Source organism: Elgaria multicarinata, chromosome 3 (genome assembly GCF_023053635.1).
Source record: "Elgaria multicarinata webbii isolate HBS135686 ecotype San Diego chromosome 3, rElgMul1.1.pri, whole genome shotgun sequence".
Taxonomy (NCBI): Eukaryota; Metazoa; Chordata; class Lepidosauria; order Squamata; family Anguidae; genus Elgaria; species Elgaria multicarinata.
The window spans coordinates 149,994,259-150,008,191 of NC_086173.1; the positions used below are offsets into that span (position 1 = coordinate 149,994,259).

At 47.5% G+C, this 13,933-nt stretch overlaps 1 protein-coding gene across 2 annotated transcripts; it reads left to right on the plus strand.

Annotated features, from left to right (window-relative positions):
• Positions 1–5,683: 5,683 nt before the first annotated feature.
• On the plus strand, positions 5,684–13,724 carry LOC134396019 (myb/SANT-like DNA-binding domain-containing protein 7). 2 transcript variants are annotated; one of them, XM_063122341.1, is made up of 6 exons: positions 5,684–5,777; positions 8,005–8,475; positions 9,076–9,565; positions 10,212–10,322; positions 11,468–11,533; positions 12,812–13,724. In XM_063122341.1, the coding sequence occupies exons 2-6, from the start codon at positions 8,101–8,103 to the stop codon at positions 13,363–13,365; spliced, it is 1,596 nt and encodes a 531-aa protein (XP_062978411.1). In that variant the 5' UTR covers positions 5,684–5,777; positions 8,005–8,100; the 3' UTR covers positions 13,366–13,724. The 2 variants fall into 2 exon arrangements, with proteins under 2 accessions (XP_062978411.1, XP_062978412.1); XM_063122342.1 differs by lacking the exon at positions 5,684–5,777 and adding an exon at positions 6,290–6,837.
• The last annotated feature ends 209 nt before the right edge of the window (positions 13,725–13,933 follow it).

A 13,933-nucleotide genomic window follows, 5' to 3' on the forward strand; every position in this document is an offset into this window, starting at 1 on the left:
TGCCCAGCCTCTCCCACGACTGCATTTGTTGAATTTTGGCTATTATTAGGCTTTCATAGGTACATGAGCCATGCCAACTCCCCCTTCCCAACAACACCTGAACCCATGACCCCAAGTATTCAGCTGCTTTTTTGTATATCTCTCCCCGCCCCCCTGGATAATTCAAAACACTGTGATGAAAAGTAGATTCTAAGTCTTGGCTTGTTATAGCCTTGGAGCTCAGTAACACTGTCACTGCATTGCAGTCCCCTTCCGGATGTTTGGGACTGCAATGCTCATCATCCCCAGCCAGCATGGGTGATGGGAGTTGTAGGCCCAAACATCTGGGGCTACCAGGATGGGGACGGTAGTTCCAGGCCATCAGATTATATTCAAAGTAGGGAGGGGGCTCTTTTTAGGAACAGGATCTGAGGAGGAGCTCTTTTATTTGACTTGATCAAATAGCAGCAGGAAGAGGAGAAAGGAGGTTAGACAAGCAAGGAGAGCAGGCAATGATCTGAAAGAAGAGGTCACCTTTAAAGGAGAAATCAGAATGGAAATGGAGCAACACGTTAACTTCAGCCTTCCCCCAACATAGTGCCTTTCAGATGTGTTGGACTGCAATTCCCATTATGGGAGTTGTAGTCTGACACATCTGGAAGGCACTAAGTTGGGGAAGGCTGCAATAACTCTTAAACACTTTTACTGTGTGGGTATGTAAGAGTAAGAATGAGCAGGCCTCAGAGATGCCGGACAACCTCCCCTAAGGGTGGCTACTTCAGGCTCACAAGAGCCTTTATTTTAAACGCCTGTATTCCTGCGACACAGCCGTGAGCCATCGCACAGAGTTTGGAAACTACTGATCTGTTGCAAAATAGTTGCTTTATCCTCCTGGTCTCTGCTGTTGGCAAACTTCTACTTTTAACACCTTGAGCATCCACCCCCTCCCGAGGGGGGGGAGGGAGGCGGGAGGACGAGGACATTGAGCTTTTGTCACGTTGGGATTCTCTGAAAAGCACAGAACGTGGGAGCTTGATGGGCCTTTCAGAATTGGTTTGGAGAATCCCCAGTTCCTTTTGCTCACACCCTCTTCTCTGCCTATTTGGTCTGTAGTAGTTCTTCGGAGTTGTTGCTCTGCATTTCAGGGAGGATGTAGTTCGTAGCTGATAGCGGCTCTCCTCTATAGACAATTTTTTGTTTTGTTTTTGGAAGTGTGTATGTGTGTGTGTGTGTGTGTTATGCAGCATTGTGCCACGGAGGGGAAAGGGTGAAATTCCTCCTCCTTGTGGACCATGGTCCCCATCCTGATTGCCCCCTCCCCTGTGGCTGCTATTGAAAAACACAAAATGTTGGATGTGATTGCATTTGAATAAATAGAATCTTGTAAACTGTCATATCCTTTGGCCCCAAGAGACTCAGTTTTCTGTGAGAGATCGGCTTCAGGAAGCCACTGCTAGGATGTGGAGTTCAGAGGAGAGGTGTCAAAAGAAGGAGGTTCAAGCCTTCATCCCAGCACAGTGGAATGACTTATTCTCACCAGGTTAAACTTTCAGCTTTTCCTCCCTCAAAGATGATCCCTGCCACCATCTTTAAGACATGAATGCAGGAAGATCTCTGTACATGTGGAATTGTTGATGCCTGTACAGATAATTTGGCTGCCTTCTACTATTTATTTATTTATTTATTTATTTATTTATTTATTGCATTTCTATACCACCCAATAGCTGAAGCTCTCTACCATTGCCTTCATTCTTCAGTGGGGCGGGAGGAAAAAAATACGTACACAATCCTCACCGTAGTGAGAGCACAGTCTATTCCTAGCTGCTGTTGCAACCAGATTTACTCTCCTCCGTTACATCCTCCTTGCTAGGGAGCTGCTTCCAAAATAGTTCTCATCAGTTACACTAGAGCCCTGCTGGATCAGACCAAAGTTCCATCTAGTTCAGCTGTCAACAAGCAGGACACAGTGCAACAGCACCCTCCCATCCATGTTCCCCAGCAGCTGGTGTATATAGGCTTACTGCCTCTTATACTGGAGGTGGCACATAGCCATCAGGACTAGTAGCCATTGAGAGCCGCCTTTAAAACTATCTGATCGGTCATTTTAAAAATCTTTTCTCCCTCTCCTCACTTTAGAAATCCTGCTAAATAAACATTCTAAAATTATTTTAAGAATCTTTGATGTAGCACAGGGTTGGGGAAGGTTCCTCCTCATGTTGGACTGCAGTTCCCATCATCCTTGACCATTGGGCTGATGGAAGTTGGATCCCAGCAACATCTGGAGGAGTTAGCAGTGAAGTGGCGAAGTTTGCTGACGACACCAAATTATTTAAGGTTGTTAAAACACAAAGGGATTGTGAAGAGCTCCAAAGGGATCTCTCCAAGCTGGGAGAGTGGGCATCCGAATGGCAGATGCGGTTCAATGTCAGCAAGTGTAAGGTGATGCACGTTGGGCCAAAAAACCCCAACTTCAAGTATAACCTAATGGGATCTGAGCTGGCAGCGACCAAACAAAAAAGAGATCTTAGGATTGTGGTGGACAGCTGGATGAAAATGTGCAGCTGCTGTAAAGAAGACAAACTCCATGTTAGGCATTCTAAGAAAAGGAATTGAGAATAAAATGACCAGTATCGTACTGCCCTTATACAAATCGATGGTGCGACCACACTTAGAATGCTGTGTACAGTTCTGGTCACCACACCTAAAAAAGGATATTATAGAGCTGGAAAAAGGGCAACTAAAATGATTAAGGGGCTGGAGCATCTCCCCTGTGATGGAAGGTTACAACAACTGGGAGTGTTTAGCTTGGAAAAAAGACTAAGGGGAGACCTGACAGAGGTGTACAGAATTATGCCTGGTATGGAGAATGTGGACAGGGAGACATTTTTCTCCCTCTCTCAAAATACTAGAACCCAGTGGGGTCATCCCATGAAGTTGCTTGGTGGGAGATCCTGGACAAATAAAAGGAAGGACTTCTTCACACAGCGCATAGTTAAATTATGGAACTCACTACCACAAGATGTAGTGATGGCCACCAATTTGAATGATTTTAAAAGGGGGTTGGACAAATTCCTGGAGTTGTGTGCTATCTCCAGTATTCAAGGCAATTATTTATTTATTTAAGGATTTTTATGCCACCATTCAGCCAAAAAAGGCTCTCACGGCGGCTTACAAAAGTATTTCTTGACAGTCCCTGCCCACAGGCTTACAATCTAAAAGACATGACACAAAAGGAAAGGGGATTGGGAGGGAGGAGGAGGAGGAGGGGGAAAAGGAAAGCAAATTCAGGCACTACAATCTTAGTTGCAAAGTTCAGCAGTTACAGTTGACAGCAGGAGGGAGGGGGCTCTCAGCTGGAGCTGGACCCAGGCACGGTGGAGAGGTGCCTGGCTGCTGCTTCCTCCCTCACTGGTGGCCTCTGCAGTAATAAGCCTGTGTGCATCAGTTGCTGGAGGACATGGGTGGGAGGGTGCTGTTGCACCATGTCCTGCTTGTTCATCCCTAGCCGATGGCTGGTTGGCCACTGTGTGAACAGAGTGCTGGACTAGATGGACCCTTGGCCTGATCCAGCAGGGCACTTCTGATGTTCTTACATGTTCCCAGTTCCTGCACTAAGGGCTTTGAAAAGACCATAAGGGTGCAATCAGGGACATAAACTATGGGGGCGGCCTCAAGCCCCCACCAGGATTTCCTGGGTGTGTGTGTGTGTAATGCCCAGCCAGGTAACATAAGTAAGCTCACAGCCTGGCTGGCAGATTCCTCAGTCAGTCTTGAGTTGTCTGTGTTATGCGTTTGGGGGTCTGAATTACCTCCAAGCAAACTCTGCTTCCTACTCAACTGCCCAGCAGATATCTTTGCAAGACAAAATCCGCTCTCCTTTTTGTGTCAGGTTCAGCGTCCTCCAGATTCATTTCCTCCTACCCCTTCAGGCCTTGTGGAACAAAATGTTGCCCATTTAGGAATTACAGTGTGTGTGTGGGGGGGTGCCTTTTAAATATGTCTGAATAAAAAATGTATACATACAATCTAATTATGTATGTATGTATGTTTTACCAAGTACAGCACTATATGCCTTGATGACACTATATAAATAATATAATAGTATACATATTATGACACAATCTAGCTACTATTAAACACTTTTAGCTATCTAACTTTACGCATGTTTACTTAAAAGTAATTTCCAGAGAGCTCACTGGGACTTAATTATAAAGACTCTCCTTAAATTAATACAGTACATCTTGACTAATGAGTCAAAAGCATATTACATGTTAGATCTTTTCAGACTAAGTACAGGAATAGGGTCTTGAGGGTATGTGATATTATTACACTTGGTCATGGGGAAAAAAGTTTGAAGAACACTGGTATATTGTATAAGACTATGGATGGTGGGGTACTGTATAAAGTATAATATAATTAAAACGTAATATTTTTGTTGAGCAGTGATTATTATAATAAGTGGCTTTAAACACTATAGGATCTATTGGTGATGAGGGATGGTTTCCAGAATATAAACAAAAATGTAAACAAATAAGCCTAGCCTCCCTTTTCCAAGTTTAGCTCCAGCTGCTGCCCCCACCCATGAAAAATTGAGAAGTTTATGTCTCTGGGTGCAATTCTATGTATGCTTATACTGGGAAAAGGGCCTATAGCTCCCAGCATCCCCTAGCCAGCTGATAATTTGTAGACTGCTATTCTTTGCAGGCCTAGAAGCAAAAGAGCAAGTCTAAATTAATCTAGTCCATATTAGGATATTTAGCTAGTCCAACAGACGTTCCCACTATGTGCTGGGTAATGCTAAAGACCCGCTTTTAGCAGCGGGCATGTTAATGCTATGGAAAAAAGGCCTACAACTCCCAGCATTCCCCAGCCAGCATGCATATTCAGATTTCTTAAAAAAAAAAAAAAGCTACAATTCCCTGCTGGCTGCGGAATACTGGGAGTTGTAGGACTCCTCCCTCCCTCTAAACGTGCATAGGATTCCGCGCTTCTGGTCTTTTCAAAGGCTGAGTTCGGACGACACGCTAATCAACTGGGAGGGGGGCGGGAATAGGAACAGACTGCGAAACAACCGTAGATTAGCGTGTTGTCCGAACTCAGCCAAAGCCTTTGTGGCTGGCGCAAGTTTGCAAGCAACACCAACACTCGCTTGGGGCGCCACGTTTTGGGGAGTGGGGTGGGCGGGAAGCACCTCCAGAGGCAGCTTAAGAAACCAGCTGTTTCTGGGGAGTAGCTGATATTAATTAACTAAATTAATAAATAAATAATTATTAATAGTTATACTATTAATTATTATTATTAATTAATTAAATAACTATTAATTATTATTAATTAATTAATAACTTTATTAGTATCAATACTGCTAGTCATCATCATCATCTAGCTTTATTTAGAGCTTAGGGTGGTAAAGATAACCAAAACATAAATTTACAGCACAGCGAAGAAGTTTTAAGCCATCCGGCTCCACGCGAACTCGGCCGCTTCCGCTCGGCTCTCTCGCCCCCTCCCCTCGGAGAACCTGCCTGCCTCCCTCGGGCCAGCGTGGGGGGGGGGAGGGAAAGAGTTTACTGCCTCGCCTCACTTCCTGATTGGGCGGGGGAGCTTTTGGAATGTTGCGAAGGGCTGGCCGTGGTTCCCTGGCCAATCACAGGCGAGGGGCTTCCGAATTTTCAACGCGGCTCACGCCCCGATTTCCTTTGGATTTGTTCTTGGGCAGCCGCCGCAGGAGCAGCAGCAGCAGCAATACGGAGCAGGCATCGGACTGAATTCATTTCTCCATTACTCCAGCAACTCGCGAGGTACTTGTTTAATTTATTAGGTGGGGCTTGGTTGGGTGTGCGCGTGTGCCTTTCGTAAACTAGGCATACAGCCCCACCACCACCACCAAAAGGCTGGTATGCAATGAGTTAAACTTGTCTGCTTTGGATTATCCACCAGATTTTTTTTGGGGGGGGGAGGAGGTAAAAGATGGGGAGGGCTTTCAAAGGGCCTAGTACAATCCAGCTTGGCCATGGACTGCAACTCCCATCCACCCCGGCCAGCTGGGTTTGATGGGAGTTGTTGTCCAAGGCCTTTGGAGGGCACCGAGATGGGAAACTGTGGCTTAATGTTTTTTATCTTTCTCCTTTTCTTCCCTCCCAAACCCCCCGGACTGAGTTCTAGGAAGAAAGAAGCGAGGAGTAGCCCAGTGAGCTGTTTGTGTTTGGATGTTTCCAGACGAGGCTTTTATTGTGCAATCGCTCCGCCTTGTTCGTGGAATTTTCCGGGCGGGGTGGGGGTGGGGGAGGGGAGGGTCTGACAACGACGGCGATGTCGTCCATTTGTAACTCTCCCGTGTTTTCCCACCACTTCGAACCGCCTTTTTGGGGGTGGTGGTGGTTCCTACAGAAAACGCATCTTTTGCTCCTTAATGGAACAGCTGGCCAATAGCTTTTGATTGCTAGCGCTCGGAGGCGTCCGTCTGGAAGCACCCTTTGTCTCCGAGAAAGAGCGTACGTGCCGTGCGCTGTGCTACAGCGGAGGCAACGCGCAGGGGCGGGGAGGGCAGTGGGGTCCTTCCTATTGCATCCCAGATGGCGGCGGCCTCCTAGCGCTACCAATCAAAAGGCATTGTGCAGCTATTCCGTCCTCCTCCCCCCCCTTTAACAGATTTTCTGCAGCAAGAGGGGAGGGGAAGAAAAAGACGGAAGAAGCTGCGGGGAAAACACGGGAGGGTTCCAACTGGAAGATGGCGCTGTCTGGAACGCTGTAAAATGCCTTGAAGGAGGCAGGGCAGCTGCATGATCACAACTCGTCTGGAGGCACCACAGGTTTCTTTTTAACAGGATCCTCCTCTCCAGTTCTCGGCAAAAGAGAAGGGTGAGCAAACCCATTTGCTGCTGTTCAGTTTGATTTCACAACACTGACCTGGGAGGAAGCCCTATTGGATTCAGTGGGACTTGCTTCTAAGGAGACGTGTACAGGATTACCATGGTAGATCCTGCACAATTCTGCTGCTTCTTTTTTCTCTCGATCGCGTAATTCTAGTGATCTTGCTTGCTTGGTGCTTATAAAGGTAACACTTAATTTGAACATGATACAAAGCTGCCTTATACTGAGAGCCAGGAATAAACTCTGGGGCCTTCTGCGGGGGGGGGGGGGGGGTTGTGAGAGAGAGAGAGGGAGGGAGGCCGGGAGGCCTAAGGGCTTCCTGAGAGCTGTCTCTGCCCCTGGTTTTGGATATTTGGAGGTGAGGAAAAAGCACTCTGCACATACTTGTAACTTCATAGTTGGCAGGATTTAGTTTTGGTATTTTTTTTAAAAAAGACTTTGTCTGAGCCCTGTGGTTTTGTTTACATATTTTAATTAAGTGGCTTTGCTGGCTCATTTAGAACCAAGTCAAACACGACATTGTTCACACAATTACATTAATGGCTGTTTAGAAGTGTACATTACAAGCATGGGTCAGACGGGCTAATCTGGATTGGGAAGGAGACATGGAATAATGGGTTCAAGTTAGAGTAAGCTACTAAGCCAGATTCCGGCTGGACATCAGGAAAAACATCCTGACTGTCAGAGCAATATGACAACAGAACCAATGACCTAGAGAGGTTGTGGGCTCTCCCACCCTAGAGGCCTTCAAGATGCAGCTGGACAGCCATCGGTCAGGCATGCTTTAAGGTGGATTCCTGCATTGAGCAGGGGGTTGGATGCAATGGCCTCATAGGCCTTTTCCAGCTCTGCTATTCTGTGATTCTAATGGGTGGTATAGAAATGTAATAAATAAATAAACACATTGGGAAGTAAAGGGTTAAAGGCACCATCTCTAGCCTGACAATGCCCTGTTCCAGACCAGGAGCCCTTCACCTACTGCTTAATCTTTTTTGGGTGAAACCCTAGATGCACTTACCTGAGAGTAAGCGTGCAGTTTGACTTTCTCCTGCGTAAACATGCGCAGGATTGTTATCCTTCAGAACAAAACCATCCATGTTAACCTTGTGACTCATGATTTGTTTGAACCTTATTTTGCCATGCTTTTAATTCCAGCTCAATGTATGCCTGACTCCTCGCTGAGGCACTTTCCGGAAAGGAAACACCTGGCCACCGTTTAAGACTGGAAATAAAATTACGGCGGCTGTTGTTATGCTTCAAGGAGAGGCTGCCATGGCATCTGGGGCCCCCGTCAAGGAGCTCTGCGAAGAAGCGACTTGTCCCATCTGCCTGGAATACTTTAAAGATTTGGTGATAGTTGATGACTGTGGGCACAGCTTCTGCAAAGGTTGCCTGACCCGGTACTGGGGGGAGTCTGCAGATGCTTCCTGTCCTCTGTGTTCAGAAGCAGTTCAGCAACTGGAGGAAGGAGAGAGAACGGAAGGGGGCATGCGTGAGAGGCACCATGAGTCCCTGAAACTCTTGTGCAAGGAAGAGGAAGCTCTCATTGGCTTGCTGCGTGAACGTTCCAGGGAGTCATGGGAACATAGTGACTTTCCCATGGATGAGGCGTCCCAAGAGTATAAGGTAGGAGGCTCCCCACAGAGTGTATGACCTGGTTCACGACAAGCCAGGGTATGGGTTGTTGTGTTTTGTGAACTCAGCCATGCTAACAAGCCGTGGTTTGTTAACCACGAACAACCCACGGTTCACAACCCAGCAATAAACCATGGATTCTCTTCCTGGGTTGTCTGCCGTTGACAAACCATGGTTTGTTAGTGTGGCTAGGTTCACATGACACAACAACCCACGATTCAATGGCAGCCTATACTCTGGCTTATGTTGTGTCTGTAAGAGCCACTTTCCAACATTCCATCTCAAAACTCTCCCGATAATTCTGTCACCCTCTAGAGTGAACAAGAAGCAGAAGCTGTGTTGGGTAATTGAGTGGTATATAAATGTTGTAAATAAATAAATCCAGAATGAGGTTGTGTAGCTGAAGAAGTAGGCTCGGTTCTAAAAGCAGGGGTCGCCTGGGACAGATCTTTGCCGCCATAGCCAGCACAAGGCTACCACTGCTGCAAATTACCTTGTGCCAGCTTCCCCCACCCGCTGGCAATCCTCCCAAGTTTCCCACCCTGCATTAGCATTGCGCAATCCTTTATTTTATTTCCTCTGTTTTAACAGATGACTGATAACGGCAACGCGGGCACCGGCAATGGCCGTAAAGGCCGTGGTGTCTCGTGGCGGCACAAGGAAACCTTGGATCTGCTGGACATCTGGGGAGAGCAGAAGATCCAAGACCAGCTCCGCAGCAGCCACCGAAACATAGACTTCTTTGAATACATCGCCCAGGAGATGGCCGCCCGAGGCCACCGCCGCACTGCGGTGGAGTGCCGCTCCAAGACCAAAGTTATGAGGCTGGAGTATAAGCGTGTGATCGGTCACAATTCCAGGCCCGGGAGCAATAAGGTGACCTGCCCATTTTACAAGCAGCTGCATCGCATCCTCCGCGGGGATGCGAGTGTGAAACCCAAGCGGGTTTCCCGCAGCCTGAATTTCAAGCGTGGGCCACGGCAGGGAGCTGTAGCCGACCCTCCGAGTTCAGAGGAACATCTCTCCCACGAGGATCTGCCCATGATTAACATCGGGGAATATCTCAAAGAAGAGAGCCCTGGTAAGTTAGCAGGGTGGCAAGAGGCCATTCCACCCATCAGATCCCCTTTTTCTTTATATATTCTGTCCTTTTCATATTTCACCAAAACGGTGCTTATTTAACGATAATTGTTTACGTTAAAAGACATGTCTAAGCAATACATAAAAATATAGTCTAAGATCGCAATTAAATACTGTTTGTTATTGTTGTAGACAAAATATTACCTTCTTGGGAATCCTTGTCAGAAAAAGGATGTTTTCAGTAGGCGCCAGAAACCTAGAAGGGTTGGTGCCTCTCTAATTTGTAGTGATAGGAAATTCCACTTAAGGCATACCGGTTCTGGGGGGCATAGTTTGACTGTTGGTATACTCAGCAGAGCCCCCCCCCATTTGTTTTTTAAAGAGAGACTTGTAGTAATTGCACTATTGTGTGAGTTTTCCTGTTTAATCAATGTTAGGTTCTGTGGCATTGTTTATAACGTGGGGGCTTTGGGCACGAAATTTAATTTTGGGGGGGTTCCAATGTAGCATTTGAGCTTCCATCAGGGATGATCATCCCTGGGAGTGGGCAATGTTTGTGGTTGGTGTAAAAGGAGAATTTTGGGACACCGTTTTAACTGGCTTGCAGGCTTGTGGTCTCTTTCTATGGCCTTCTTTTTGTTCTTCAGACAACACCGGAGATGGAATGGTGTCTAGTAATGGTGCTGAGGAGGAAATGGCAGAGACAGACGGTATTAACATTATACAAGTTGATGAGGAAGCCAGCAATGAAGGCAGTGGTAAGAGTTGGATTATTGGCTATCTCACTGTGAATGAGAGTTGTCCTGCTTTTGCAGGGTGGGTTCTGGAGAAATCACAAAGTTTTGTGTGCCAAGTGACTACAGTGGGCCCGTTCAGAAGACACCTTAAACCATGGCTTTAACCATGGTTAATAAAGCAAAAAGCCTTATTCACCACGGTTGAAGCCATGGTTTGAGGTGTCTTCTGAACACAGCCTGGCTTTCTGGCTTAACCACCATGGTTAAAGCCGTGGTTTAAGGTGCCTTCTGAAGAGGCCCACTGATTTTCTACCATGTTCAGTGAGGTGGGCCAGAATGTTTTTTCCCCCAGTGCTTTTATTTTTCCACAGAAAAATATCCATTGTGCAACTTCACTAGTAGTTACAAATAGATGCCAGTTGCAAATACAAATGCAACATTAGGTAAGCTTGAAAGTTTCATAGTTAGAGATGTCAAGGCCTGGGGGAACAAACAGGAAAAAATCAGGAAAACTCCCTGTTTCTCCCCCCCCCCCCAAAAAAAAAAAGAGCTTCGGCTATTGGGCGGTATAAAAATGTAATAAATAAATAAAAATGCATTGGTCTGATGCAAATTAGCCTAATTTGCATAGGAAAATTTTCCAATTCAACTTTTCTCTGGGGAAACTCACATTACTGGAAGAGCGTTTCAGGACCATAGGATTTTTCAGTGTTTTCCTTCTGAGGCCATATATATGGTTACAGCCTCAGGAGGGGACTTTTTATTCCAGTCCTTTCCCCACACTCTTTGCCCCTCCCAGCTGCATTGAGGTCACCATGGTGATCTTGGATGACCTCATAGGGGCCATTCTGGTGAATGGGGAAGGGAGCAGGAGAGAAGGAGTCAGGATCTGAAGAATCCTGTGGCTTTTCCATCACCTGTTCCCGCCATCTCCTCCCATTTTGCCAGCAACAGCCTGGAACAGCATAGGATTTTTCCATCTAATGGGGTGATTGATTGCACCCTAATTGTGTTTTACTCTGAAATTTTGTATTTTATGTGTGCCCTGGTGCATGCAACGCATTTGTCTTGTTGTGCAGCAGTGGGCAGCACAATTTAATTTTATCTGTGTTGCTCTGTTTTGCTCTTAAATCTTTGCTTTATTTCCCCCCTGAAATTTAACACAGGAAGAGATCTGGATTCTCAGAGACCCCAAGTAAGCCCTGAGGCTCAGGATCCCCCAGACAACGTGGGTATGTAATGCAAGTGCACAAGTTTTGGGTTTTTTGTCCACAACATACTTGACAGCGTCTTCCTATATGCCTGAAATGGGGTTGGGTACAGATGACTCAGCATTGCAGCATATCCAATTAACTAGGGCTGTGCACGGACTCCCCGGATCGGGCCCGATCCTCTTCGGGTCGATCTGCCCGTCTCCCGCTCTGCGGAGCGAAATCCAGCCTTGTAGCCGTCGCCGCATAGATGGTAGTGGTGGCGCCACCGCCAGGTAAGCCACACACCCCACCCCCTTACTTGTGTCTGTCGTCGCGGGCTTCAATTGAGAGGCCTCAGCCTTCACTTCCGGCTTCAACTGGGGCCTCAATTGACGGACGCAGGTAAGCCTCTCTGCCCCCTTACTTGGCTCCGCTGCCGCTGCATGGCCGGTGGCGCCAGGTAGGCCAACCCCCCCACCCCCTTGCCTGCATCCGTCGTGGGCTTCAATTGAGGCCCCGGCTTGAAGCCGGAGGAGGCCTCGGCCTTCACTTCCAGCTTCAACCGGGGCCTCAATTGAAGCCTGCGACGGACGCAGGTAAGCCTCCCTCCTCCCTGCCCCCTTACCTGTCTCCATCGTTGTCGCCGCAGGGACTGTGACGCCGGCGGCAGCGCCAGGTGAGTCCCCCTCCCCCCCACTTACCTGCATCTGGAGCTCGATCCGCAGCCCCCCCCCAAACTCTCTTCACCTCCGCCTTTTTCTGAGGCGAATCAGGCCGCCTTGCTACTACTTCTCTGAACCGAAGAGAAGCGGAGCACAGCCCTACAATTATCTAGACATCTGGATTATAGTACAGACAGAGAGAATATAGAAATCAATAATATACAGTAGTTATGCTGTAGAATGAGGTGATAATTGTACAGTTTGAAATGAGGCAAATTCCCCTGTCTCACTTTCGGAGTTAAAAGTGTGTGTGTGTGTGTGTGTGTGTGTGAGAGAGAGAAAATAAAACAAGCTATGCTGGATCAGACCAAGGGTCCATCTAGTCCACCATTCTATTCCCACCGTGGCCAGCCAGCTGCCCACAGGAATCCCACAAGCCGAACATGAGTGCAACAGCACCCTCCCACCCATGTTCCCCGGTAACTGGTGTACATCAGTATATTGCCTCTGATACAGGAGGTAGCATACAGTCATCTGGATGAATAGCCATTGAAAGCCTTCTCCTTTTGTGTTTGTGTGTGTGTATTGAAAATTGGTAATTGTATATGTTCTCTCCATTTCTGGAAACCATGATGGTGTTTGGTTTTCCCCACAGATGCTGCTGCTGTTGCCACCAATCCAAAGGCCTCGCTGCCTCCTGGAACCCGCCTTTCCATGATGAGGAGCAAGAAAAAGAGGGATAGGGCAGAGAGCATGTTCCAAGTCTTTATGCAGCAGGCCAAAGACGAGTACAGGATGGAGCAGGAGGAGATGGGCCGTGACAGAGGCGTATTGGAGAAGTTCTTGAAGGTGTTTGAGCAGGAAGCAGCAGATAGCAGGGAGGAGAGAAGACAGTGTTTGGAGGCGATGCGCACAAACTGCGACATTTTGCAGGGCATCGTCAGCAGCTTGAACAAGCTGACTGATGCCATTGTCATCCAGCAACAAACCGGTGCCGGGAACCCATCTACCACTCGGCACCCACTTCATTCTGCTACTCACAAGGAGAATTTACCGCACAATCCCGTCCCTGTTGCGAGGAATGTTCTGCCGCAAGAAGCGTTGCCCTCTCACCCTACCAGTTCTACCAGCACCCCACCAAAAAATGGCCCGCGTAGACCCACGGCTGTGACTCACACGCCACCTAGGGTTATGTGTAATCTCGGGTAACGGATGACCCTTTGGACTGTTATTCCTAAAAGGTACTGCAATGTGGCCTGGAGTTGGGCTTAGAGGGAAGCCACTAATGGATGTGTTTTCAAGGATGTGGCCGTGGGATGATGCTCGACTCCTTTGAGGGGAAGGAGGCCATTTGGAAAAAAAAAGACAAGAAGTGTAACAGTGCGCATGTGCACTATGAAGGAAGTCCCATTATATGTAAGGTAGCTTTCTCCCTTTGTGTGCACTAACCTTGGCAGATTCTAGAACGATTCCCTTCCTGTTCCTTCTCAACGTTACGGTGGCTTCTCCTGGCAGCTATCGAAGCAGCAAGGAGAATCAACCTAATAAAGAATTAACTCCCACTGTGATGGCTGGGACCTACTCTCTGATAATTATATCTAGGAGTTTCTCTCTCTCTGTCTGTCTGTCTGTCTCTCTCTCTCTCTCTCTCTCACACCCCACACACACACACACACACACACACACACACACACACCATTTTTGACAAATCTTGCAAGGTGGCTGCCAATTGTCCCAACTTGGCACATCAAGTCAAAGGAAGGTGGAGACCGCAAGA